The 26,239-nt window shown below is 42.7% G+C and overlaps 5 protein-coding genes across 12 annotated transcripts; 1 reads left to right on the forward strand and 4 right to left on the reverse strand.

Annotated features, from left to right (window-relative positions):
* Positions 1-262: 262 nt before the first annotated feature.
* LOC112939104 (uncharacterized) lies at positions 263-9,193 on the forward strand. 6 transcript variants are annotated; one of them, XM_066310338.1, is made up of 6 exons: positions 263-452; positions 5,737-5,774; positions 7,125-7,216; positions 8,119-8,197; positions 8,304-8,375; positions 8,485-8,728. In XM_066310338.1, exons 1-6 carry the CDS (start codon positions 280-282, stop codon positions 8,502-8,504), a joined length of 474 nt encoding a protein of 157 aa, XP_066166435.1. In that variant the 5' UTR covers positions 263-279; the 3' UTR covers positions 8,505-8,728. The 6 variants fall into 6 exon arrangements, 1 of the variants encoding a protein (XP_066166435.1); XR_010741256.1 differs by lacking the exon at positions 5,737-5,774 and adding an exon at positions 9,058-9,193 and having other exon boundaries at positions 291-452; positions 8,485-8,559; XR_003242630.2 differs by lacking the exon at positions 5,737-5,774 and adding an exon at positions 8,745-8,882 and having other exon boundaries at positions 291-452; positions 8,485-8,559.
* Positions 967-9,705, reverse strand: LOC9266340 (uncharacterized). Its single transcript, XM_026025899.2, has 5 exons — positions 9,106-9,705; positions 2,465-4,472; positions 2,213-2,281; positions 1,658-2,106; positions 967-1,321 (listed from the first exon to the last, which is right to left on the reverse strand). The coding sequence occupies exons 1-5, from the start codon at positions 9,348-9,350 to the stop codon at positions 1,270-1,272; spliced, it is 2,823 nt and encodes a 940-aa protein (XP_025881684.2). The 5' UTR covers positions 9,351-9,705; the 3' UTR covers positions 967-1,269.
* Positions 9,706-12,020: 2,315 nt separating this feature from the next.
* Positions 12,021-13,971, reverse strand: LOC4337762 (benzyl alcohol O-benzoyltransferase). The gene has a single exon (XM_015784219.3). It carries the CDS (start codon positions 13,944-13,946, stop codon positions 12,612-12,614), a length of 1,335 nt encoding a protein of 444 aa, XP_015639705.1. The 5' UTR covers positions 13,947-13,971; the 3' UTR covers positions 12,021-12,611.
* Positions 13,972-16,048: 2,077 nt separating this feature from the next.
* On the reverse strand, positions 16,049-19,444 carry LOC4337763 (uncharacterized). The gene is made up of 4 exons (XM_015784220.3): positions 19,087-19,444; positions 18,859-18,963; positions 17,763-17,889; positions 16,049-16,786 (listed from the first exon to the last, which is right to left on the reverse strand). The coding sequence occupies exons 1-4, from the start codon at positions 19,309-19,311 to the stop codon at positions 16,569-16,571; spliced, it is 675 nt and encodes a 224-aa protein (XP_015639706.1). The 5' UTR covers positions 19,312-19,444; the 3' UTR covers positions 16,049-16,568.
* A 292-nt stretch (positions 19,445-19,736) lies between these two features.
* Positions 19,737-24,724, reverse strand: LOC4337764 (putative E3 ubiquitin-protein ligase RF298). 3 transcript variants are annotated; one of them, XM_026025451.2, is made up of 4 exons: positions 24,507-24,724; positions 24,232-24,300; positions 22,014-24,104; positions 19,737-20,659 (listed from the first exon to the last, which is right to left on the reverse strand). In XM_026025451.2, exons 3-4 carry the CDS (start codon positions 24,087-24,089, stop codon positions 20,129-20,131), a joined length of 2,607 nt encoding a protein of 868 aa, XP_025881236.1. In that variant the 5' UTR covers positions 24,090-24,104; positions 24,232-24,300; positions 24,507-24,724; the 3' UTR covers positions 19,737-20,128. The 3 variants fall into 3 exon arrangements, with proteins under 3 accessions (XP_025881236.1, XP_025881237.1, XP_015639704.1); XM_026025452.2 differs by having other exon boundaries at positions 22,014-24,101; positions 24,507-24,658; XM_015784218.3 differs by lacking the exon at positions 24,507-24,724 and having other exon boundaries at positions 22,014-24,101; positions 24,232-24,364.
* Between the last annotated feature and the right edge of the window lie 1,515 nt (positions 24,725-26,239).

Raw genomic sequence — 26,239 nt, forward strand, 5'->3', positions numbered from 1 at the left:
ACAATTTTTATTATTTTCCAGGATCGAATTAACATGTAAACGTCATGTCAATACTACATAGGGCGAAGGCCTAGTCAAATGAGCTACGTCAGTCAAAACTGGCGACAATACTACTAAGAGAGCTCTCGTTTGCATTGGTTTTCAGTAAGTTGGGGGATGCGTTCGGTCCAGGGACGAATTTTGGACTCGGCGACAAAGTAAGGGACCTAAAGTGAACTAATTCCTTCCTTTAAATCAAAGTGGGCCTTACCTGCTACTAATTAACACCCAGACCGGCCCATGGGCCTCCCAAATCCCCTCCCTACTGCGGCGAATCCAAATGGAGCAGGCTCGAGTTCCTCCAAGCCATGGGAAGGCGCCGCGACGGCGACGGCGACGGCGACGGCGGAGAAAGCGGGGTGGCCGACGGCCGACGAGCGTGGCGACCGGGCGGATGGAGCCTGCACTAGCTCGTACGCTCTCTCATCCTCTCCTCCTCGCTGCATTTTTGCCCCCTTTTTATTTTTGGGCGAGTTACCGATTTGGTTCCAAGCTAGATTGGAGGATGCTGCTGGGTTGGAAAGTTTGTGCCTGGTTGTAGTTAGTTAATCTAACCTAATGTATGAAATTCTAAATAGCGGAGGAGGGGAAAATCTATCTGAGGATTTCTGCGCGCTATGAATGCGATGCGTGTAAATCAACTTTTTGATGGTCTCCTTGGTTTATTTGGTGGCTTAATCATGGTTTAGGGAATATCTGGTGCGGATTAGCTTTACGGCTCTGTTTGGATCATGCTTGAATATTATACTGCGAATTTGCTTGATCGCCTCATTCTTTAGGGCACACGCAGTTGAACATGGTCGATATGAAACAAGGTAGACACACTAGTTACAATGTCGGTGAGTTCATCTATGATATGAGGTTATTGATATGGTGTTTTGTGATGGATATTTTGCAGAAAAAAAAATCATACGAACATACAAGAAACTTGCACAACCTTGTAGCATGCCATGGTGATTTGATGGTATCCATGGAAATTATTATAGTCTCACAAAATTCTGACACTGGGTTTAAAAACACAACCATTCCGACACACTATCCAAATGAAAACACAAGCACTCAGACACGAATTTTGGTTGGCACAAACACAAAAGGATGGTGATGATGTTGGTGGTCAGAAATAACCAAGCAAATGAAAACACAAGCACTCAAACACGAAATTTGGTTGGCACAAACACAAAAGGATGATGATGGTGTTGGTGGTCAGAAAGAACCAAGCAAATGACTGTTCTAAGCAATTAAAACAGATATGCTGCTTGCATGTTCTCCATAGCAGATGTATCTGCAAGAACAAGTAAGGAAGTCATTTTAGATGAAATCACAGCCAACTTGGGAACTGTTTACTACTCCCTCCATCCCAAAATATAAGGTATTTTGACCGAATGAGACATATTCTAATACTAAAAATCTGGAACGGACTCTCTATCTAGATTCGTAGTACTAGGATATGCCCCATCCGGTCAAAATACCTTATATTTTGTGACGAAGGGAGTACATGGCAGAGTCCTTGACAATTGGCAGATTAAAGGCAAACATTTAAGTTTGGGTTTACGAATTCTCCAAGAGGAGTCTAAGTATGTTTGAACTGATGTTTTAACTAAAAGGGCATAAACAGTACCTTTTCTCAAAATTGGGGCTTTGCTGAAGCTTTTCTTGTAATTCAGTTGCGCGGGAAGAGATGCATTCAATTGGACCATCCGTAGGAATCCCAACACCGCAGTGAAACAGCTTGAAGCTCTCAAGTTTTCTAGCAGTCCTTGCCACTTCATTCAGTTCCTCATATATTCCACATTTTAGGAGTATTTCCCTGTAGCTGCTGTTTTCTTCGACCATCCAAGTAATTAACTCAAGTGTGGATACCCTTATGCATGGAAAATCAGTACTTGGAGACCTGTAGACTTCTAATATCTTCTTAAGCTTCTTGATGAATGTGTGCACAGTAAGATTGGCATCTTTTAGTGCAGTGGAGAAATCACTCGTTGCGTTCGGGGACCTACAAATCTGCACTGCGAGGCCTATAAAGCTCTCTAGTACTTTGCCTTGTTTGATCCACAGGTCATCCTTTACCTACATATATATCCAAAGAAAATTGTTTCTTTTGTGAATTGGGAAGTTAGACTAGGTGCAAATGAAGTAGTCAGTAGGTAAGGGAAAACAGCTACTATTTTCTTACATGGTTCAGATTTTCTGATGATGATGGATCCTCCAAAGTCGCCACTGCATCTACGACTGCTTTGAGCACCTATATAATTAAATTTTCAGATAGATATATCGATCATTGTCACCATATTGCTTAGTCAATGAATATTGTCGTGATAAAGTAAAATGGTGATGAGGCATTATTCTGAGCTGATGCATACATACAAAATATATATGTTGAGTAGATTACATCCAAAGATGATGGCTAGAATTAAAACAAAATTACCTTTGGCAGTGCTGCATCTATTAATTTCATGTACTCATCAAATTCTTTTGGTCCTGAGTAGGCACGCAAATTCTGCAGGAGTTTTGCATGCATACTTGTTTCCTGTTCTTCACCCTCAGCCAAGATTATTTTTTTGACTATGCGCAATGTTTCTGGGTCCAGATGATGTCGTCCTTCAAATTGTGCCAGCGCCCTTCTCTTTTCTTTATCTCTGTCTTCTGAAGAGAGCACATTCACTATCTTGTTCAACTCCTTTTCATTGATCCCTTTTAGGAAAGCTTCAACATTGTTTTCACATCCTGTAGTGAGCAGAATTAATGCTTTAGCAGCTGCTTCAGAGTGATTCACCCGTGGCGAGGAAAGTACATCTTCCAGATCAAGTCTCTGTACCACGCTCTGGGGAAGTTGATCAAGATAAAGTTCTTCTATGAAGGCTGAAATTGGTAGTGAAAAGCTTTGATCTTCTACAGTACGATTTTCCTCGATGAAAAGCAGAACACGGTTTAATAATTCCTCACTGGTGTACTCCATAAGCAACAACTTGGCAGCTACTTTCGTCATATTTACATATGGTGTCTTGGAAAGTAGACAATCCTTAAGTTTCTTGATGATCTCAGGCAACTTGCCAATGTCTTGCCGTGCTTCCTTATCCACAGCTAAGCATGATATGACTCTTGTTGCTTCGACATGCTCCATGATCATCCCAGTGTTTGTCAGGAAGTGCAAGTCTTTTGAGGTTTCTTTCCTTAGTTTTTCCCCAGCCTCACCCGGCACAGCGATCAGCTTGCTCAAGATGTTGAGTGCCATGCCAACAATAATTTCTTGGTCAATCTTGTTGATGAAAGGAAGAGGAATATCATCTTCTTTTTGAAGCAAAGGAATAATCTCTTGTTCAATCCAAGAGTCAGAAATGGTAGTGTTACTCCTTACGCTGTTGCCATGACCATGTCCACAAAGGTTGGCTAGGTCTATAATCATGGGCAATAATAGATCACTGTCATCGTCTTTGGCTTTCCTGCAATTTTCTGGGTTGTCCGTGAGCTTGTCCAGGATGTGCAGGCCAAACCAGACTAAGTCAGAGTCCATGTTGCACTTGCACACCCTCTTGTTGGATGTGCTGAGCAGGGAAGAGGAAATGAGGTAGAGGATTTGAGGATAACTCTGAAGCATAAGGTCAGGACTGAATTTGAGCACAACTCTTGCAGCATGGCCTCTGATGATATTCTGTTCCTCCTCCATGGTACTGACGAAGCCTAGCATATCGATCAGCTTCCCCAAATCGTCGGGTTCCATGGAAGCTCGAAGCCTCCTAAGGGCCAGGCTTCTAAACTCCACTGACATGAGGATGCGGTCCATGGCCCGAACACCAGCTAACTGGTCATCGATCGTGTTGGACACTGCCAAATTCTTGGCAAAGGTGACCAGGTGCATGTTGAGGGTGGCACGTACATTGCCAGCAATGAACCCCAGGTAATTGTACTTCTTGTAACGGTAGATTATCTTGAGACCAGAGGGCTCAAATAGCTTGTACTTCCTTCGGACCTTAAGCACAAAATAAACAGTCAGTGGGTTCAGTAGCATGCAGATGAAGATGATTCCCTGGGCAAGCACCAGACTGTAGAAGATATTGAGGGACCACCTGATGTTCTGGTGGTCACCTTTCTCATTGTCCCCGGATTCCAGATAGTCTTGCTTCTCGAGACGCTTCGAGGATAGAGCTATGCAGGTGGCCACAGCGGCGACCTTGCCCAACCACATGGCGACGTAGATGGCAATCCCAAGGAAGGCTTGGAACCCATAGATGTCGTCGCACCACTTCCGTGCTTTCTCCTCTTGTTTTCTTCTTCTGGGCCTTCCTCTGGGTTGTTGTTGCTGCTGCTGCTGTGTTCCTCTGCGCCTCCACCAACTCTTTCGTCGCTCCCAAGCTTCGGCCTCCCTGTTCTTTATTAGTGCTTCTGGTGCGTGCAAGAAAATTTGATGTGCAGGATCCTCGTAACCACCCAAAATCCTGTCAATGCATTGCAATGTATACTTCTGTGAGCTTCACATATCACTATCACTGTTAGGAAAAGAGTCATCCCGACCTTTCTTAAGCTACCAGTTCATAGGAAGAACCCATAATATCACTACCGGTTTTAATCATAAGGAGAACCATTGAAATCCCTACCGGTTCTTCTCAAGAACCGATAGTGATATAAAAGTTATATAATTTCCAGCGGAAAAAGTTATATACATTTTTTATATGAACAATATTTTAAATTGTACAAATCATTCATAGCGGATAAATTTACATAAATTTTGATACAAAAATGATTTAGTTTGTACAGTACAAGTTTCAGTTTCATATTTTGATAAGTTTAGTCTAACTTTAGTTTCATATTTTGTATAGTACAAGGACATTTTGCTCCAGTTACTCATAACTCCTTTTAGCAAAATCATGTTGGTCTCCTTTTTGTCTAGGGAAACTATATATTTTGCTCTAGTTTTGTATCAATTGACAATTTTACTTGATAACATATCTTTTATTAGTTAAGAATGTTCAGAGAAATCTCCTGTGTCAGTTTACTTGAGCAATATCCTTTCCTTAAATGAGAAGCAATATTATATGCATTCTCGATATCTACTGCCTCCATCCCGTAATATAAGGGATCCAAGCATTTGAATTTTGTCCTACAATGTAAGGAATTCTAGAGTACTTGTTGTCCAACCAATCAACTCTCATTCAAATTTCTCACTTTATTACCCCCCCCCCACCCCCGCCCCCAAACCACCTTTCCACTCTCCCCATGTCTCTCATTTAAGGTGTTACAGTCTTTCTCATTCGTCCTTAATTTTTTTTCAAAACAAGCAACTATGTATACTATGTTTTGTTCACATTGAACATGGACAGTTTTGTTTAGGAAATTAGAATTGTTTTGTTCACATGGAACATGAGTAGTTTTGTTAGGAAACTTCAATCATCTAGATAATTTCTGCAAGTAAAAGCCCTGGGTTGATTTTTGATAGAGAAAGCAGATAGTACCTAGTTTTTTAAGTTATGTATAAATTAGCATACAAGTATTATATGCTAGTTCATAGTTAGCTAATTCTTGGTTTGAGGATATAGATTAGCATATAAGTATTATTTGTTAGTTTTGTATGCATGGTTTCATTAATTTCGCCTACCATTTTGTATGTAGTTTCCATTAATTTAGTTGTTTCAACCTACCATATTGTTATGTTTGATATTTCACTGCATGCAGAACTTTTAAGGCGGCATTATCTGTTTGTAGGTCTGAACTTGCAATTCCCGAGGTTTTGTTAGAATTTGGTAAGAATCTAGAAGGCTAGAAATCCATCTCTTAATTTGCTTTGTCCTGTGAACATGGCTTTCTTTGTTATTGGCTGTACATATTTACATTTTTCATACTGAACTATCTGACTCAGTCAGTACTACTCTATGACATGTATGCCCTTTTATTCAAATGTGCTCCAAAAGACATATTGTTTCATCAAATAATCAACATTATGTTTGTTGATCTTTGATTTTGTTTTTACTATGTGACATAATGACCAATGGAGTTCACCCATAAAGCATATAGGTGGTTATCTTTTGGTTTTGTTCATGTCATATTTATGTATTTAGTTTGTTCCTATTTATATTTTTTTAGATAATGGATTAAAAAACCTGGCCTCAACATCCGTGAAAAGGATGTACACATCCAATTTTCCTATTTAGATGAAGCTTACTTTTTTCTCGGATATGCATTTTTTCCAATATATGTTTGTCTAGTGGTGTTTAGTTGTGCTATCAGTGAGGTTGTGAGTGGTATATAATTGAGAGTTGGCACTTGTGTACTCTGCTAGTTCTGTTCTGTCTGAATACATGTGTGATTGACAGCATGGTCTTTTTGTAACATATGTGAATACTGCAGTGTTTTATTTAAGTTCAATTATAGTACTTAGTTCGGATGACTTCTCTGAGGTTAATTTCACTGATAACAATTTCATTTTACCTCCATTTACTAATAGCAATGTAAATTTTAAAAGTTCTCTTTTACGAAGCATTCAGTACCATGCCTAGATGTTCAAGTCTCTGAATAGGCACATTATATATCCATTTGTTTGCTTAGAAATTTCAGATTTTCTAAATTTTGTTTCAAGGAGCTGGCATTCTCTGTTTCTAGACTTGAATTTACTGAGTAATATTTTCAGCTTTTGAGCTAACGATACCTACAAGTGAATGGGGGCCTCTACAAGTTAACAAGTCGATTGGAATGTGCTGTTTTTTTGCTGTCATGTTTATGTATCTAGAGCTTCTTTTTTCAAAAGAACTTTTCAGATTTTCTCTGAACATGATGATGATTTGTGTTTGTACTAATGACTAGCTAATTTTCTTAGAGTTGATGATCACATTTGCACTTTTTTTTTGTGGTTATTTGTTGTCTCTCACACGGTGATTTAGTTTTTTAGTTGTATATGTTCTGTGGAGGAAATAATATTGGTAATGTGGTGCTGAGTCTGGAAAGCCTTAGACTACCTGCAGTTGCCATTCGCATCGAAGAAAGGCATCGATCCTGGGTTGTTTTTTTATGGATGCCATCACCCTTTACTTTTATGCTATGTTTCTGTGTCTTGTGCGTAGTTGTGAATTCTAAGTTTCCATTCCAATGCTTGACAGGAGTGATTTGGCAAACTAATTGTGAAACTGAGCAGCAAAGCACTGCATGTCATTGTGATCACTGTGTTCATGGATTTTATCACCATCACAGGGTAACTATCAAAACTATGGCAATCAAGAGTTTGTTTCCTATGATGTGCTGATTTTAAGAGTAAATTACTCTTAAAATCAGTGATGGTGACAGGGTAATTTACTCTTAAAATCAGCCCATCATAGATTGTGCGATGCATCGTGTTGCATGATCAATGATTTTTTTTTCATAATCATTGAAGCTCCATTCTTTTTGGTTAGATATTTCATTTCATACAGAAGCTTGTAAGCCTAGAAATGATTTTTGAGATAATGAACGGAAACGATTTGGTATCGTGAAATACCAGTACCTCACCGGAGCAAATCACATGATTTTTAGTCAGAATTTTGGAAAAAAAAAAGAAAAGGAGATTTGGAGGGAGAGACGTCCCTCCAAACTTTTTTTAAGAAGAAATTATGTGTGATGGGGATTGAACACGGGACCTTAGAGTTGAAAACCACATACCTTTTGCCACTGTACTATTAGGTGCATCTCGTCAGAACTTTTGTAACATCCAGAACTTTTGTAAGACTAGATGTTTTTAGTGTATGAGTGGTGAACTAGTACAATCTCTGAATTTAATCGCTAACATTTTTTGTAATGTTAGTCCTATGTGTTTCTCTAGTTACAGCATTAGTATGCCCTGTTTACTGATGGAACTTGCAGAAAAGTTCAGACATACTACTACAATTGAATATTTCCTTGAATCAGCATGGCACAGATTCATCAGAGCTTATATAACTCTAGGTTTCTTTTTAGTTCAGAAATCTAGTGTGGCTGTGTACTTTTGGTTTGGACATTTTTTTTTTGTCACTGTACAAGCTGCTAATTCAGTTTGGATTATCTGTGTAACGACCTTTTTTTAGTTATGCTTTGTATTTTGGTGGTCAGCGTCCTAATGAAGTCACCTTGTTTTGGTTCTAGGCCTTAAATGAACAAGCGTCATATTGCAGACTCTTCTATGCAACGGCACATACACATCAGCTTGCCACTACATCCAGAGGTTTCTGAATTGCGGCTAATTTGATGATTTGATTGGTGCTAGAATTCATTCAAGTTATGATCTTGAGCAATGTTCTGCCGCAAATACTTCAAAAATGTTCTTGTAGATATGCCTGGGCTCACATTCTTCACGGACATACGCAATTTCGCTTCTATTCTGGGCCGAGATTTATTGTCAGGTGCTAGCCTGGCTTGTGCTTTCACTGCTTTGTAGTTTCTTGTGACATTTCATTGACCAGTGCCTTTTTTTTTCGCACCTGCTAATTTCTGATATTTTTTTTCCACTAGGCGCATGCAATGTCAAATGATGGGCTTGGGCCGCCTTTTCTATTGGATCAATGCTGTGTGGTCTATGCAATTCAGGTAATGTACTGCATAATATTTTCCTGTTGGACTCGATAGTTTTGATGAATTATAATTCACATGTGAAACATACTGCTTGGCATTTTCGTTGGGTGGACCTTTTGAACTTAACTGCATCTTAATGTTGTATAGAATAAAGTTTGGATACTGTGATGGTGTTTATAGACAATATTTCTTTATCTCAGTTTGAAGAAAATTGGGGGTGGGGGGAACGATTTCAACCACTAGAGGCCTAAAGAACACAAAAACCAAACAAATGGAGCATGGGATGAAAAATACAAAACAGCACGTATTATGGATTCAAGCAATACAGGGGGAGGGAGGCATGTCTCCAAAAAAAATTGATGTGCTATTTCAATCTTAAAGTACGTATTCCTTCCGTCCTAAAAAAGACTCAACCTAGATTCGTACAAATTTTAAAGTAGGTTGAGCTTTTTTTTTTTTTTTGACTGAAGAAGTACTCTTTAGGGTCAGTACTTTAAAATTTGTCTAATTCAGACAAGTTAGAAGCGATCGAAGGAAGAGTGAAAAAATATATATACATACCCGATGGATTGGACGAAGGCGATGACGGTGACGTACCAGAAATCCTGCTTCTTGACGAGGGTGGAGAATCCACCGAGCAGAACGACGGTCGCCCAGATAGTGGCCAGTGTGCCGAGGCCATTCATCACCCTGTACACGAAAGCAGTGCAGAGTAGGAAGATGTTGAACTTCTCTTCCGGCAGCGGGCTCTCCTTCCTCGACCTCCTCTTCTCATCACCATCCAAAGCAGATGTTGATTCATCCATGGTGTAATTTCTTTCAATTACCCTAGCAGGCTACACACTACACGACTGTGTCAGCTGATAGCAATCTACTACTATATATATAGGGGCCAATCTCTTTGGTACGTACCATCGGAAGAAAAAAAGCCATCGAATGTGCTATACTCCCTTCGTCTTATTTTAAACGTCGGACACGGAAACCCACAATTGCATTTAAAATGTGATGGAGGGAGTACCGGTTATTGATATGGAGGCTCGGCTATGCTCCACGTGTCATTCTCATGCATAATAGTATTTTGTATTTTTTGTATTTAAAATTTGTACCACGATATAAAATTTTTGGAGCATTGATATCAATGTACGAAAAACTATATATCTTTGGCCAATGAGTTGCTTGGAAGGAAATCTAAACGATTTAAAACTTGATCACCGAAGTGACTAAGAGAAAATCTTTAATCTCTATCTTAATTTTTTTTCCGGCAAGCTGCATGCCCAGTAGATCTTTTGTTCCTCGCAAGCTATTTAGAATAGTACCTCGGACTGTAAGCAAGCAAGGTGCCGTTAAGGAGACAATCTTTTTCTTTTCCTTTTTAAGAGAAAAGGCCTGGAGCCCTGCTTTTAAGAAAGCACAACCCAGCCTCATTAATAACTAATCTTCAACGAGAAAAGAAATAACCAAAGGCGTTTGCTAACTTTAAGGCTCCATAAGCCTTGCATGCTTTGCTTCTTATTCCACCGTGAATTATATACAGATGCCTCGAACAACATTTTTATTTAACTTTAAAAAATGTTATGGACAGATTTACCAAGGCCCCCATCCGACCGAACAACAATAACCATTCCAGTCAAATATTATTTGTGTGATTCTTTTTATCTCCTAAAATTGGCCGGTCGTTTCGGTCATAACCGTACGTAGGTCGACTGAACCAAAATGTCCATAACGGCATATACTCCTCCAGTTTGATAACAATTATTGTTTTGGATAAAGATGCACTCTTCAAAAAATAACTTTAACCACTATTTTCTACTATATGATTGGTACGCTCAAACATTTTTCTTAATACTAACCTATACATATGATCTCCATATTTCTAAGACAAGTATTTTTAGAAATTACTAGGAGGATACCCATGCGTTACAACGGAAAAACTAAAATAACAGTTATTAGATCATCAGGATACAAGCCCAACTAAAAACTTTTCTTCACTTAGAGGTAAAAAAAAGATTTCAAACAAAATGATAAAATTTTAGTAATAATTAGTAGGGAAAGAATACATTACGCATTCCCGGTTTCACCATCGGAAGAAGGGAACATTTTTGCCTTTGGCTTTAAAGAGAAGAAAATAATTGCCCCTAAAATTTCTATGAAATTGAGAAAAATGCTACCCTTTGTGTTCTTTTGGGACCGTGCACCGTGCAAATTCCTATGCAGACAAAATTGTTAACGCAATTTGAATATCTATTTATCTCAATTGCATCATACACAACATGGCAAAAGATAATGTCTACCTGCAACATTACAATCTTGCCATAGTAGTAACAGAAAAAATATACAAAGATCAAATAAGTAGGAGGAACAGAAAATTCGGTTATTTTGGGCTGCATCAGCAGTAATCATACAGAAGTATAATGCCAGAGTCTCATGTTCAGATTTTTCTTACTGATAACTCCAAATCTTCTGGCCTGCATGTTCTGTCAATCCTATGTGGGTGATCTATTGCGCAATGCATTCTAGTCCCTAATATGAGACTAGATTTCAAGAGTGCACTCAATTATGAAAAAAAAAAACTAAATCGTGAATGTCAATCTCACGGATATCTCCAAAATTGTAGGGCTCTTTTAAAAAACACGAATATTAGGGAATAAACTAGTATCAAATAATTAGAAGGGGTACCCAGGTCATCTACCCTACCACCTTGTAAAGCTAGCCGGAAGATCCCTGGATGTTTCTGACTGTGGGCTCTTTTAAGAACCAAAGACATCCAGCAGAGGTATTGTGAAATAGTGATGTGAAATTCAATAGGCGGACACCGATCTTCTTCCTCGATTGGCACAGCCGCTCAAGTGCATATGCCTGTGTTAGCTGCTCCGATGAGGAAGTAGTAACTGCAACTTATGTCAAAGAAGAAATACCATGAATATATACCCAAAAAAAACTTAATTATGTGATTGAAAAAAATGTATTGATGTATGTTACAGTATTTAAGTTCATTCCAAAAACAATATTCATCACTGTATTATACATTTTTTAAAAAACAAATGCTTCTATGATGTACTCCCTTCGTCCCTAAATATTTGAAGCCGTTGACTTTTTTAAACATGTTGTGAAATATGTAAAACTATATGTATACATAAAAGTATATTTAACAATAAATCAAATGATAGGAAAAGAATTAATAATTACTTAAATTTTTTGAATAAGACGAACAGTCAAACATGTTTAAAATAGTCAACGTCGTAAATATTTAGGGACAGAGGGAGTAGTTATTGAAATCAACCTCAAAGGCATCATCCTTGTTATAGTCGCATATTTGCTTTTATCATCTTTACCACTTGATTAGCAAATTTATCTCAGGATCTTGCTGCAACATTTCAGAATAATTCATAGCAAAGGATTCTTGTAGGACGAATTCCATAGGATGACTCAGTAAACAATGCTTCACACCGAGGTTATAATGGGAAACGAGATATAAATCATTGTTAATTGTCGTTAACTCATTATTCCTGGAAAAGACTGAATTGGTATGACAAGCAGGAACCATTGATACCCAAAAGTAAAAAAAAGAAAAAAAAAAGGTGTACCACCTCACCTTCAATTACTAGGTATTAAGTGATCAGATCCCAGATTTAACTAAATGAAGCACAAGGATGCTTTTAGGTACAGGTAATTCATAGACACAATACCTTCAAATATTGCAAGGAGCAACAGCAGGTTGAACAGCTTTCTCCTAGTTGAAAGTCCAAATCTCAACCTTTCTGTGCCAGGCCCTCTTCGCGAGAACCAGATGGGCCTAGTTGGGCCGAGTGTACAGCTTCTCCATTGTGTCGATGAATTTATATTTGCTTGTTTGTGGATTGACTTGTATCATTACAATCTATATAGCTTCTCAAATTTTGTGGAATTTGTATACAACTATTTGAACCTCGTACATACTAGGTGCTTCGTCGGTACTTAAGGTGTACAAAACTCTCTTGCTTCGTGGACCCATGTCTGAACTATTATGGGCCAATTGGCGATCCGAATTCCTTGTGGTCCTAAATGGGCCAGGCCCACTTAAGGATGGATTAGTTGGGCCGCGTGTACAGCTTCTCCATCTCCGACGCGAACCGCTCCATTGCCGGCGGCGGCAGCGACACCAGCGCGCCCACCGCGCTCTCCCCGCCGCCGCCGCCGTTCTTGACGGAGACGAGGAAGGCCAGCCCGAACACCACGTCGGCGCCGCCTCCGTACGCCGGCTCGCCCCACCCCAAGTCCAGCCGGTGGAACCCGGCGTGCCGGTGGTCCGACACGACGAACACGTTCGACAGCGCCAGCAGCGGCCGCCCGCGCAGGACGAGCACGTCGGCGGCGGACCGCGCGTACTCCGCCGTCACCGCCGCCTTCGCCTCCCGCACCATCTCCGCCGCGTCGCCCAGCGACCCGCGCCGCAGCAGCGCCTCGCCGGTGGTGATCGCCGTCGGGGCGACGCACGCGTTGCCGTAGTAGCCGCCGGGGAGGTTCAGCTCGGCGACGCCCCTGAGGTTCGCGATCACCACCAGGCGCGCGTCCTCGCCGTCGGGGAGCTCCAGCGCCGCCGTGCGGGCTCTCCAGAGGAACGCCGTGAGCGCCTCGAACGTCGTCGCCGTGCCGCGGAGGCGCGGTGGGAGGCCTTCCCTGATCGCGGCGACGTCGGCGGCCGTGAAGGTGAAGGTGCGTGTCACGAGGTCGCCGGGCGGCGGCGGCGGCGGCACGACGTCGAACTCGCGGTGAGGAAACGACGGCGCCGGTGGGCTACGCGCGTCGAGGAGCTCGCGGCACCATGCAGGCCGCACCGTCGGGGCGGGGAGCCCGCGGGCGAGCTCGCCGACGGCGAGCAGGAACTGCGCGGCGCCGATGGCGTCGCACATGGTGTGGTTGACGCGGACCGCGAGGACGAAGCCGCCGCAGAGCAGCCGGGTCACCTGCACGAGCAGCAACGGCGAGCCGAGCACGCCGCCGCCGGAGCCCTCGACGTCGAGCAGCAGCTGGTCCATGGACGGGAACGGCGGCCTCAGCTCACCGCCGCCGTCACCGTCCTCCTCCAGCTCCTCCAGCCGCACGTCGGCGTCGGCCTCGACGAACAGCACGCCCTCGCCGGTGCAGTCGACGACAAGCTTCCGCTCCTCCACCTCCCGGACGCGCCCGGCGAGTGGGTAGTACGGCACCAGCGCCTCGCCGAGCGCGCGCCGGACGACGCCCGCCGCGTCGTGCTCGCCGCCGGCGCGGTAGAAGAAAGCGAACTTGACCTGGACACGCAGCGTCTCGTGGTCGTCGAGGTCGGACAGCCGCTTGGTCTCGCGAGGTGTCGGCGCGGCGGGGCCGACGAGCTCGGGCTCTCGCCGGCGCACGGAGAAGCGAAGCTGCTGCTTCTCCATGGCCATGGCCAGCGTTTGCAATAATATTGGTAATTAGCTACAAACAAGTAGTGATAGTACTTGCTCCAAAGTTCTGGCTCTCAAATATACTCCCTCCGTCTCTAAATAATTGACGCCGTTGACTTTTTTAAACATATTTGACCTTTCGTGTTATTTAAAAAAATTAAGTAATTATTAATTTTTTTCTATCATTTGATTCATTGTTAAATATATTTTTATGTATATATATAGTTTTGCATATTTCACAAATTTTTTTAATAAGACGAACGGCCAAACATATTTAAAAAAGTCAACGGCGTTTAATATTTAGGGATGGAGGGAGTATTGAATTTTGGAATAAGGAGAAAGTTAGTTTTATTATCCTTCCACTCTCTGACTCTCAAATACTCCTATATTATTGGAGTATGAAAAATCAACTTTTCGCCAAACTTGTAAAAGGCTTACAAGTCAGAGCATAGAATACACCAACTTTGCACATCAATATATTGAAAAATCAACTCTAATTCTATAAACATTTTACACCGTTTAACTTGAAATCGGGTAAAATAGTACGCCTACGAAACCACACTTGCACACAGCACACACAAAATTTCTACGGAAAACGCATCTTCATGCACGTAATTATTATGCGTAGTAATTTCACCACCATATTCTTCCTCATATGCATAAGGATATGTTCTTTCTAGATTATGGATGGTTATGAGTTTGTGGTCATTATTGAAGGAAACTAACGAATAAATCAACTGTGTCGAGATCGATCATCAATCGGTATACTCAATTCGAGGGTCATTAAAAAAAGGCAAAGTATGCTTTGACATTTCGAAATAACCAGTAAGTAGTGTACTTCGTGAGTGGATCTAACATGGGTGCGGAGGGAGCTAAGGTGTGTTCTTTTGGAGGGGTCCCTATGGAGAAGAAGAGAGATGAGAAGTTGTCTAAGTGGAAGAAGAGGGGGGAGAAAGAAGAGTAGGGGGGATGAAGGGGAAAGAAGAAGATCCCCCCCCCCCCAACCCATCTTTTTAGCTTGATGCTTAGATCAGCTCCTGGTATCCTTCACCCAAGTTAATTGAATCGTTTGTCTAAATATACACTTGTTAAAAGGCTTCTTGAAAGTTTATTATGAAAAGTGGCATAATCATATTCATTATCAAAAAACAAAAATCACTACGCGAGGCTTTACGAGTGTAAGATGGTGAAATTTTATGGTAGAGAAATTTTTTTTCTATATTTTGGTAGAATTCTGACAGGTGATCTAAATCCTCTGGATGTTCTGATGTATGTTTTATCTTTTCTCTATGTCTAAAGCAATACATAAAAATTTACTATATTTATTCAACCACTTTGTTTTGAGCAATCCATGTGGTTTTGTTTCTCACGGGACCCAAACAGCTTGTAACAGCTGAGATTGAAGAGATATATAAAACGAGGTGAGCCATTAGCGTATAATTAGTTAAGTATTAACTATTTTAATTTTAAAAATGGATTAATATGATTTTTTAAAATAACTTTCCTATAGAAAACACATCATTTAGTAGTTTGGGAAGCATGCGCGCGGAAAACGAAGTGTTTTCTCCTCAATCTCCCAGCAATGGTATAAAGAGTACATGTTTTCGTTATTCTTGTGATCTTGATAGATTACTAGAGTCAGAGATGCTTATCTCCAATATCTTGGGGAAACTGAGATGCCGGTCTTGTATTGGATAGTTGGATTGAGATGCTTTGATTAAGTATTGCATTTGAAATGTCAGTTTAGCCGGGGACGGCACATTTCTACAGGACGGACAAGGACCAGAAGAAAACTGCACGATCTGTTAGAAAAGCAGTAGCATTATTGTACTCTTCAAACGGCCAAATTTGAACATTGCAAGGTGAACTTTCAGAGGGGCAATGTAAGCTTGAGATGCTAGATGTAAATCATTTTCAGCCCTTATCTTTTATGGTTGGTTATCCACTGGATTATTGCCGTGGATGATTTGCCTCTTCCATACAGTTAAGTAGATAATTCATCAGCTTCCATCCGAGAATAATCTATTTAGAACGCAGCATAAGAAGGATGCTATTGCAAGCCTTTTAAGGGTGAGATGGAAAGTGGAAAGTTCATGCCAAAATTCCTATGAACAATTTTCATGTTAGGTAGTGGAAAACAAACTAATCCAGAGTTGGTGGAGAAACAAAACATTACAGTACAATCCAGTGAGGAAGCCTGACGCTAACAGAGGTCAGACTCCTAATAAGTTTTCAAAAAAAAAAAAGGGGGACTCCTAATAGTACAACAAAAAAGTTCAGGTGATAGTCACACAACCTGATTGGAACATATATCGGGGGCCACACATAAATTTCAGAGCAAAACGCAGAACTTTGGCTTTACCCGTGGTTTGAAGGTATTCTCTTAATCATTGCCACAAGAATTTGGTTTGAAAGGGTGCTATTATGCTCCTTACCGAGTCGCGAAACTGCAACTTTGACCATAAAAATGGAGTTCTCTGAAATTTACTCTACATATATTTGTGCCACCCTGGAAAAGAGAAACCAGTGCTGGATATTGTGCTGTATGTGGTATTGCAAATTAGTTTCATCCCTCAACCAATGCAGAGACTGGATTGGTAAGCAAAGAAGAGATGGGATACTCTAGTCTGACAGCATCGTGCCTAAAACATTTGATTCCTGATGCTCGCTACTTCCATTTTCCTCAAATATGTCACAGGCATTTTCTCTTCGCATCTTCCGTTCTTCAATCACTTCTTCAATTGAGTCTGTACAGTAGAGTCCCCTAGATTGGCCCTTTGGTTTATCAGCTACAACGAATTTATTACCTTCTCGCCCTCGTTCTGGAAAGCCAGCCCAGACTGCAGAAAATCATAAAGAATCAGCCATGACAGTGAGATGCAATTGACAAATACAAAAAACTGGGTACAATCACTCCACACGCACAAAATATGGACTAGAAAATCGTAATGAAGTTCAAAGCAGTAAACTTTTCAACTAACAATAAAAGTCAAAAGTATTTCACTCAGCTGTTGTCTCAAAATATTCTGACTATGCAAAGCCTCAGCTTGCTTAAAATTTTGAGGATATGGCCCCAACTGGCAAGAAAGATAGGCCAAATAGTAGAGAAACCCAGAAAAGCATCATTGCACAAGAAGATAGTATTTTGAACTTTTGAAGTACCGGAATTACAAAACTATTCCAAATATTGAGCATCAAAGCTTCATTGCACTGAGGTTGCTTCTAGGTCAGGAAGATATATTTACAAACCAAGAACTCCGACATAATAATAAATAGTAAAGGCCAAACTACACATCGGATGATTTTTTAGATTAATACTCCCTCAGTTTCATAATGTAAAACTTTATAGCATTGTCCACATTCATATAAATGTTAATGAATCTAGGCACACATATATATCTAGATTCATTAACATCTATATGAATGTGGGCAATGCTAGAAAGTCTTACATTATAAAACGGAGGGAGTAGCTCAAAACTCCAGAGAAGTTCTAGTACATTAGGAAATAGAATAAAAGGGGAATATCAAATTTGATTTGAGCAACAAATAAATTCCCCAAAAGAAGATTTTGGACTAGACATATGGCATGCCTTTCTGTTACTATATCCCAAGTATTTCCAGAAAAACATGTTTGGCAGAGAGAGAATAGATTATTTAGACGAGGAACATGGAAACTTGATATTCTACAATTCTACAGAAAGGTGAGGTTAAAAGACAACAAAGGAAATTTAATGTGAGTATTTGTTATTTACATTTGTTTACATTTTGTTTGACTAACTTGACCTGTGTTGCATTAATTGAAGGATGTCACCTTACCTCCAAAGTGATGAAGAACAATCGACGCTGCAACTGTAACATTCAATGATGCGGTTCCACCACCATACTGAGGGATGTAGACAAAAAAGTCGCAGATCTCGCACTCCTTCTGCGAGAGTCCTGTACCCTACTAGATGCAATAAAAAATAGGAAATTATAATATAAAGGGCATGCAAATTGCTCTTGTTTATTCAAAGGAATTACATCCCACTTCAGTTTTATCCTAGTCATCCATTGAATATGATCTACAAACTGGAGAAAATGAATTTAACAGTATAACACCATATATTTAAATATAGTACAATGAAGTATTGCCCTAGCAAGTAATGGTCACCTTGAGTTGAAACAAAGCCTGCAGTTCACACGTGTATCAAGTCTAAAAGGTCTCACACTTTCACTATTATGCTAGTGCTAGCAACTCATGCCAATCTTTCCTCACCCCTCCTGTACTGGCACTGGCCTTTTTTTTCTTTTGAGAAAACTAGAATAGCTATCACAAACTGATGTTTAGAAAAAATACATTGGGGACACTGGAACAGTCCCCCATACAGACAGAAAAGCCTAAAAATTATGGAAGACATTGATGACATTAGATCTGCATTCATTACTCATCAGGGGTGAACAATAATCCACATCCATTGAGCAACAGCTGAATAGCTCAAGGCACTGCCGTCAATTTGACATTATTGAAATTTCCTCACCCAAATGCCCCGAAAAGGGTGGAACCGTGACAGCAACGGTATTTTCTGCGGTATCAGGTAGTCAATCACATTTGTTATGGTATTTCCATAATTTTGTCATTGTGACGGCACCAATATACTTCTCTCCTCTTTTTCACTAGCGGTTTTTATTGTGTTTTAGTAAACATTACGACGCTCATAAAACTCAAGTGGAGCTAACATCCACTCAGGATTCCAAGGGATCACAAAAAAGGGTCAAAATTCCAACAGAATTTGGACGTGTAAGTAAATTGGCAACTGATACACATATCTGCCTGCAAACTAGTACTAATTCCACAGAGTCAATTGAATTTGTGTCATACAAGCAGAAGTACTCAAAATTAATGAGGAATCATGAGAAAATCCGACCCACCCACCTCATTGCCGAAGAGGAAGGCGGTGCTCCGGCGGAACGGATGGGCCGTCACCGGCAGCGCGTTGTGGGTGATCTCCACGCCGCAAATGTCACACCCCCTCTCGTCCTGCACACACACGCGCGTATGTCAGGCAGCAGGAATGGAAGGGAGAGGATTAGGGTTTAGGGTTTAGGGTTTAGAGAGAGAGGGAGGGCTGGGTTGGTAGCTCGGATATCGGGGTTGGTGGACCTTGAGGTAGGCGCGGGCGAGGGGGAGGGAGGCGAAGTGGCGGAAGCGGAGGTGGGAGGTGGCGCCGTGGCTGCCGAAGGCGCTGACGTCGCGGCGGCCGACGACCACCACCTCCGCCACCCCGAACGCCGTCGCGCTCCGCGCCAGCGTCCCCACGTTGTGCCGCTTCGCCACGTTGTGCACCACCACCACGCTCTCCACCGCCGCCGCCGCCGCCGCCGCCATGGCCGCCACTCTTTTCTCCTTTATTTTCCTTTTTTTTTTGCTTTTAATTCGCTCTTTTTTTCTCGCTGTGATGTGAAGAAGGGTGGAAATGGACTAGGGAAAATACTACGCGTGAGCCATTCCACTGACATGTGGGGTTCACCTGGAGGGTCCATGGAAAGGAAGACACCGTGCCTTCGTCGTAGGCCAGAGATCGTCTGAAAATTGAAGACAATGAAGCTCTTGATGCTGCTGCGTTGAGTGTTTATGATGCAAACTCTCATTTGCAACGCAGGAAATTTCACAGTATTTCATATAAGAAATTTCATAGGAATCTGTTTGTTTATTTACCACCAAAATTGGGAGAAGAGCTCTTGGAACACAATGAGGTCAATGGCGAATCAGACAAAGCCACATAGTACAACCAGACTTATTAACATCATCCATGAACCGAAACCTCAGTTCAGTGAGGATTCCAGGATAAATGGAATAGCTCAGAAGCATCAAAATTCAAACACATTTTGATACTCTTACCTGACAAGAACTAGTTCTGATTGCCTGCAATGCTCAGCGAAAAAAAGATAAACCAAAAGGAAAAGCATTCAGAAGACAACGCTCTGTACATCATGTATAACCAACACCCATCCCATTATCCATTATCTCTGCGGGGTTTTGATTGATGTGCGACCAACCATGTATATTATTCTCAAAGTTTAACCACTCTCACCACCACTCATTATTCCATCCAATCTTCCATCCATCCATCCAAGGCAAGCTCAGCAAATCAATCAAAAAAAACAAATAAAAAGAGAAAACAAAATGGTGTATATGAAGAAGTCTAGCAACCGGCGAGGCGGGCGCACACCCTGCGCTGGATGGGGGTCCGGCACGATGGGCACTCCTTCATCCCTTGCTTGTCATGGAGGTCATTGCATTTCGCGCAGACCACCTGGTGCGCGCAAGGGAGGAAGACGACCGACATCTCCTCGCTCAGGCACATGACGCACTCCCGGTCACGCTGTATGTCGTCAAAATCGAAATCCTGGGGTACCGCTGCTATATTGGCCAAAATTTGAGCGCTGCCATTCTTTCTCCCTTCAGAAAGGCGCAACGCGTTGGTTCTGTTGTCTGCTCCCCACTTGGGAGGGGCACCAACCCTCAACGAGTCCAAGGATACCTTCAGCTGCGAAATCTGCTGCTCGAGAGCACGTATCTGGCTCTTGTATCTTTGCGTATCGTTCTCCGCTTTGAGATGCAGGAAGTTCTCTTCCGACCTCAGTGATGTCTCAATCTGATCCCTCTCTTTCTTCTCTAAGCTTACACGGGCAATTGCCTCAATCTTTCCAGCCTCTTCTTGCCTCCACCTTGCCTGGAAGTATTGAAGATCATAGAAAGACCAAAGATATACAAGTTTAGTGAAGACAGCAATGTAAAGGGATGAATGAATGAATGATGTTGTAGAGAGCCGCGGCACAAGAAGGAGGGACGCATTAAAAAAAGCAAAATTATAATATTTACAGAACAGTCTTACCTAACCCACAATATTAATCATCACTGAGCTTCTACTTCAGCAAAAACATGGTATTTGCAATCAACTCAATATGAATTCATGAAAGTAATGAAATGTAGACTGCAAGCGCATAAGTTCCATTTTTATGAATCCTCTAGCAGAAACTAACAACATAGCCAAATGACAGATTTTGTCCAAAAACCATGATAGTGCACTCAAGACAGTTTAAAGCAGTCTACTCTATCCAAAGCAACAATTCCTATCATTGATCATTGCCACGACTCACTTACAAAATATTTTTCATGATTTCCGCCTTAAGCAGAAATATGTACCTGGCGTCTGAAAGACAGTGAAGATAAGGAAGGTTATCATTGCATGGCATATTCGACAAATTTAAGATTGGCAAAGTGCAGATGTGCCAGTGAATAAATAGCATTGTTTTTGTACATTCAAGCTTTGGAACTTATTGAATACCATTTATAAAGATATATCATCACATGAAATCTTTATTTAACATTGTCAACATTTGACAAATCACTAACTAGTACTTGACTGGAAGGATAAAATGCAATACCATGTAAAGTTCACAATTAGTATTTCCTTAAAAAGTTGTGTAAAACATTGCAACGTATTCATGATATACAAAGCATGCTAGAGTTGTCTTAATTAGGACATCCAATTTAGCTACCAAAATTTCTACCTTTTGGGCATCCCCAACCCCTTAGGAGTGAGATTCAGGAAAGTAAATTAAAAAAAAATGTCACATGAAGCTTAACTAACAATAAAACCATGACATGTGCATATCTGTTAATTGCCCAGAAACATCACCATATATTAAAGAAAATACTGCATAAATGGAGACATCACCGTCTATTAACTTCTTTGACAAGCTCTAAGCACTGTTAAAAATACTGTTATCCATATATTTTACAAGCTTCTCACTCTCTCAGTGCCACCTTACATCAGATTTATTCAAAGAGCTACTACACCCAAAAGAGTAAGAACTAGGTCAACTGTTTATCTATACACAATTAAAGTCAACTATTCTAAGTGGCAATGCAATTCTAACAACTCAAGATTGTTCAGATATTTCAATTTTACAGAAACCACATGAATTAAAGGTTGATCATATATAACTAATATGATTCAATTGTATAAACTTCCCTTCAAAAGATTATGAAGAGGTAAAGATAAAGGCTAAACCAATAAATACCTGGATTTGATCCTTCTGCTCTTTAGCATGATGAAGTTGCTGGTGGACCTGAGATAGCTTGTTCCTTTGAGCAGCAAGATCCTCTTGCAACAGGGCTCTTTCAGATTCCCAATGCTGAGACCTTTTATGACTGTTCTCATCCTTCTTTGAAAGCTCCAAAATATTTGTTGCAGACACTAGTGCATGCCGCTTTGCAGCTTCCATCTGTATCCTGAGCTGTTCATTCTCGGCTTCACGTCTACGAGCAGAAGATTCTGCCTTTTCCAGCTGGGTGTTCGCCCTAGAAATCGCAGATTCCATCTCTAAAAGCTTCTTCCGAGTGCTCTCTTCCAGATTGTGCCTCTCTTCTTGGAGGCGGTCCGCTTCTTCCTTCTCTTTCCTAAGTGAATGAAGCTCTTCCTTCTCCTTGGCAAGTCGACGAGTGACTTGCATCACCTTCTGCTGAGCCCAGTCTGTCCAATCCCTCATATGTGCTTGCAACTCTTTCTGCCGCTGGACAAGAATCAAGACCATTTCATCCTTCTTATCTTGTGGGATCCAAACCTTCTGATCCTCATCATATGATAAATTGATTTTGCTGCTAGAGTCCATACCCTCTGTATTGGCATCATGATTCGAAGATGGAGCAGGACTGTCATTTGAGGACGGCAATGGCAACGACAATGAGAGATCTGTGCTAGCAGCTGGTAATGGGTTCAAGTTACTACTCAGCTTGGCATCAAATGATGGATTGGAGGGAAGGGCAGCACCAGTAAAAGAAAGGTCAGGTGGTACTTCCGGTCCCTTCATGCTTGCAGAAAACCCTTTGCCTACTTTGGATGAGGCCTTCAAACTGCTAGTAGTAGAATCTGAAAACGACCTGCACTTCCTGTCCAGCACTGCGCTACCCAAAGAGCTATGCTTGCTTGACCTAAGAGATCCTTTAGAACCCAGTGCTCGGGAACTCTTATCAAAACTCATCAACTTCTGCCGATGCAAGGAATCCCGCTTAGAACTCCCCCTCTTACTAGGGATTGGCTTATCATCTTTCACAGGTTGTGTCGCAGCAGCAACGAATGGTTGCTCCTCTGAATGATCAGGCACAGGATTTGAGTTTTCTTTTGGCTTAAGATTCGGGATTTCACTCTGCGCCTTACCTGAGACAGAGGGTTTACTGCTCGGTACATTCAGGTTTGCTGGTGTTGCGGATGAATCAGCCTTGGCAGTATTGTAAGAATTGGGTGGCACTGGGGTAAGTTTTCCACGAAAAGTGACGCCAGTCTGTGGGTTGGTAATAGATACTGATAAATCCGAACTTGGATTATTAGGTTCATAGTTTCCAACAACTGGCTGGGCAATCACTTGCGTATCCACTGCTGGGAGGGAAGCCGGATTGTAGTCCATGGCACAGGCATTGGCCACATTCATATCCGACATAAGCAAGCAGAACATCACATCACCTGTAGTGTAGAACGGCTGAGCCTGATTGACCAACGCAATCATGCCACCGAGCACTGCCTGCTCAATCTTCCTCATGTCTTCCTCGGAGGCGCCCTCACTCAACATGTCCCCCTCGGTCTTGAGCACCTCGACCGCCGCCTCGCCGAACCCAGCAAGGCTCTCCCTCCAATTGTACTGCGTGGCAGCCCGCAGGACGGCGGCACGCGCGGTGGGCTCGGAGTAACCCATCGCGATGATCACACCTACGGCATTGTCGAACGTCGCGTCCAGGCCCTTGAGAAGGATCTCCTCGAGCAGCGCCTCGTTGGGGTCATTCCAATTCACATATCTCTGGCACTCCAGTAGCTCCTCCGCCGTGGGGTGAATATCCTTGCAATCGCACGAGCCCGGGATGAGGTCCAGGTTGACGCCCTCGGCGGCCACCGCGGCGGCGGCCGCCGCCGCCGCGATGGCTGCCTTCTCCGGCGACATGAACTCGAAGCCCACGCAGTCGGCCGTCAGTGGGTACTCCAGCCCGAATGACCCCAGCTCGGCGGACGGCGGCTCGGCGCGGTACTTGCGCTTGTTCCGGCTCGCCGCCTTCTCCTGCGCCGCCGCCGCTGGCCCCAACGGTGGATGCGCCGCGAGAGTGGACATCACGATAGATAGCTGCTGCAAAAAAAAAAAAATCCCCCCGACCCAACAACAAATTCATCAGAGAAATCACACCGCGCAATCTCAATATAGCACAAGAAAACAAACAAAAAAATTCCCCGGATACGGAGAATTTGCGACTCACCTCTGGTTCCTTCCTGCGCGTGCGTGCACCGAATCAGGGAAGAGAGAGAGATAGAAAAAAAAATAAACCCTGAAAAAACAAAGAGAGGGGAAAAATGATACAGTAACAATCGGGAAGCACCACCGAATCAAGAACCAGGAGAAACTCCCCGGCGCGCCCCCACCGCCCAGTCCCAGGATCAGATGGGGGGAGGAGGGGCTCGTTCTTGATCCGATCGGGTGTGGGCGGGGGGAGGTGCGACCCGGGAGACGGGGGCAGCGGATCGAGGCGCGTACCCGGGGGGGGGGGGGTCGTCGGCGGGGATCGAAGCGGAGTCGATCAGAGGAGTGGAGAAGAGAGAGAGAGAGTATGGCTAGAGAGAGAGAGGAGGAGGAGGAAGAAGAAGAAGGGGGAAGGAGGAGGAAGGAGATGAGGAGAAGGAGGCGCTTGTCTCTCCTCTTCTCTAGGCCTGATGGATGGAGAGAGAGAGAGCACACACAGCACAGCAGTTACGGTTGAATTTTTTTTTTACCATTTCTTTTCTCTCGTTTTCTGCTGGGTGCTGACCCCACCAATGGTTAGGTGCCACGTGTACCGTGTTCTTCGGGTGAGGGCTGACGTGGCCGGTGGCGGTCGATGTGGAATAAACCAGGGAAGGGAGATATGTGTTGTTCTTGGTTATGGAATGCGAGATGTTTGGAGATGGTTAGGTTGGTTTTGCTTTGTTTGGTGAATGGATTGTTGTTTTTATTTAGCATGGGTTTTACTAGTGATAGATTAGCATTCAGTGATTACGGTGTAAATTGGCTAAAAAATGGAAATTGCCCTTCGATATGGTGTTTAGAGATGGATGACGATCGAGTAAATATTGAATGAAATAGCGGGAAAATAGAATTGCACGAGGCAAATTCTGTGAACAATTGAATTACCTACATAATTCCTAATGAACGGGATTGCTATATATTATTCGACTGAAATATGGGATAGCCGTGGGTGGCGGAGGACCGGCAGTGGGCGGTGGACTTCGGCGGGCGGCGAGGCAGCAGCGGCGCCGCCGGAGCCGCGGAGATGGAGGAGGGCGGTGGGCCGGCGTCGGTGGCGGGGGCAAAGCAAGAGTGAGGTTAGGAGGTGGTGGGCAGTGGTTGCAGATCCGGCGGCGGGGAGCCACCGGAGATGGGGGAAAACGGCGGCGCGGGGGCACCTCGCCGTCGCCGCCATGAGGAGAAAGAGAGGGGGGAAGGGGAGGGGGAAAGGGAAGGGTGAGGGGGCTCGCCGGGGGGGCCTCGCCGACGCCGTTGACTCTTTCCGGCCAGCCGGCGAGGCAGGCAGCGGCGCGGTGGGGTGGTGGTGACGGTGGAATCGCGCAACGGCGCGAGGACGGGAGTGGTGGCGGCGTTCTGAACGGGGAGGAGAGGAGTTAGGGTTAGGGGGGTCTGCACGAATCTTTAAGCGTATCCAGTGGTCCAAAATTCGAATGATAGGAGGTGGGATTTTCTATCACAAGATATATAGACAACCTCTTTAATGAAAGTGAAGGTTTATCCTAGAACCATGTTTTTTTTTTGCAGGGAAGAACCATGCAAATTGTTATTCAACAATATGTAATATGTGATGTTCAAATATCATTTTGTTACTATTAGTTACACATCACTCTAGCATTGCTTTTACCCCATTAATCCATATAGTAAACTCTGCGCTGGTAAAGTTTTGAAGTCATATGCTCCCATCGAAACATACAACAACTAAACTTAGCTTACACATCATCATCCAACATAGATAATACACACAGCCTCATCACTAGGAGTATCACCACATCAGGCGGAACAGCCACATTAGCTCTACATCTTGCTATCTATTGCAATTGTGGTATGAGATATATTGCAATTGTGGTATGAGTAAGTGATTTGATATCTTCCTTATTTAGTAGTACTATGTCACTAGATAGAGCAACTAATGAATAGCTGAATAGCAAAATAGTGTTTTATATCTTCACAACTGTTACTAATCCAAGTTCTAGAAGGAATTTAGT

The sequence above is a fragment of the Oryza sativa genome, chromosome 5, assembly GCF_034140825.1.
Source record: "Oryza sativa Japonica Group chromosome 5, ASM3414082v1".
Lineage (NCBI taxonomy): Eukaryota > Viridiplantae > Streptophyta > Magnoliopsida > Poales > Poaceae > Oryza > Oryza sativa.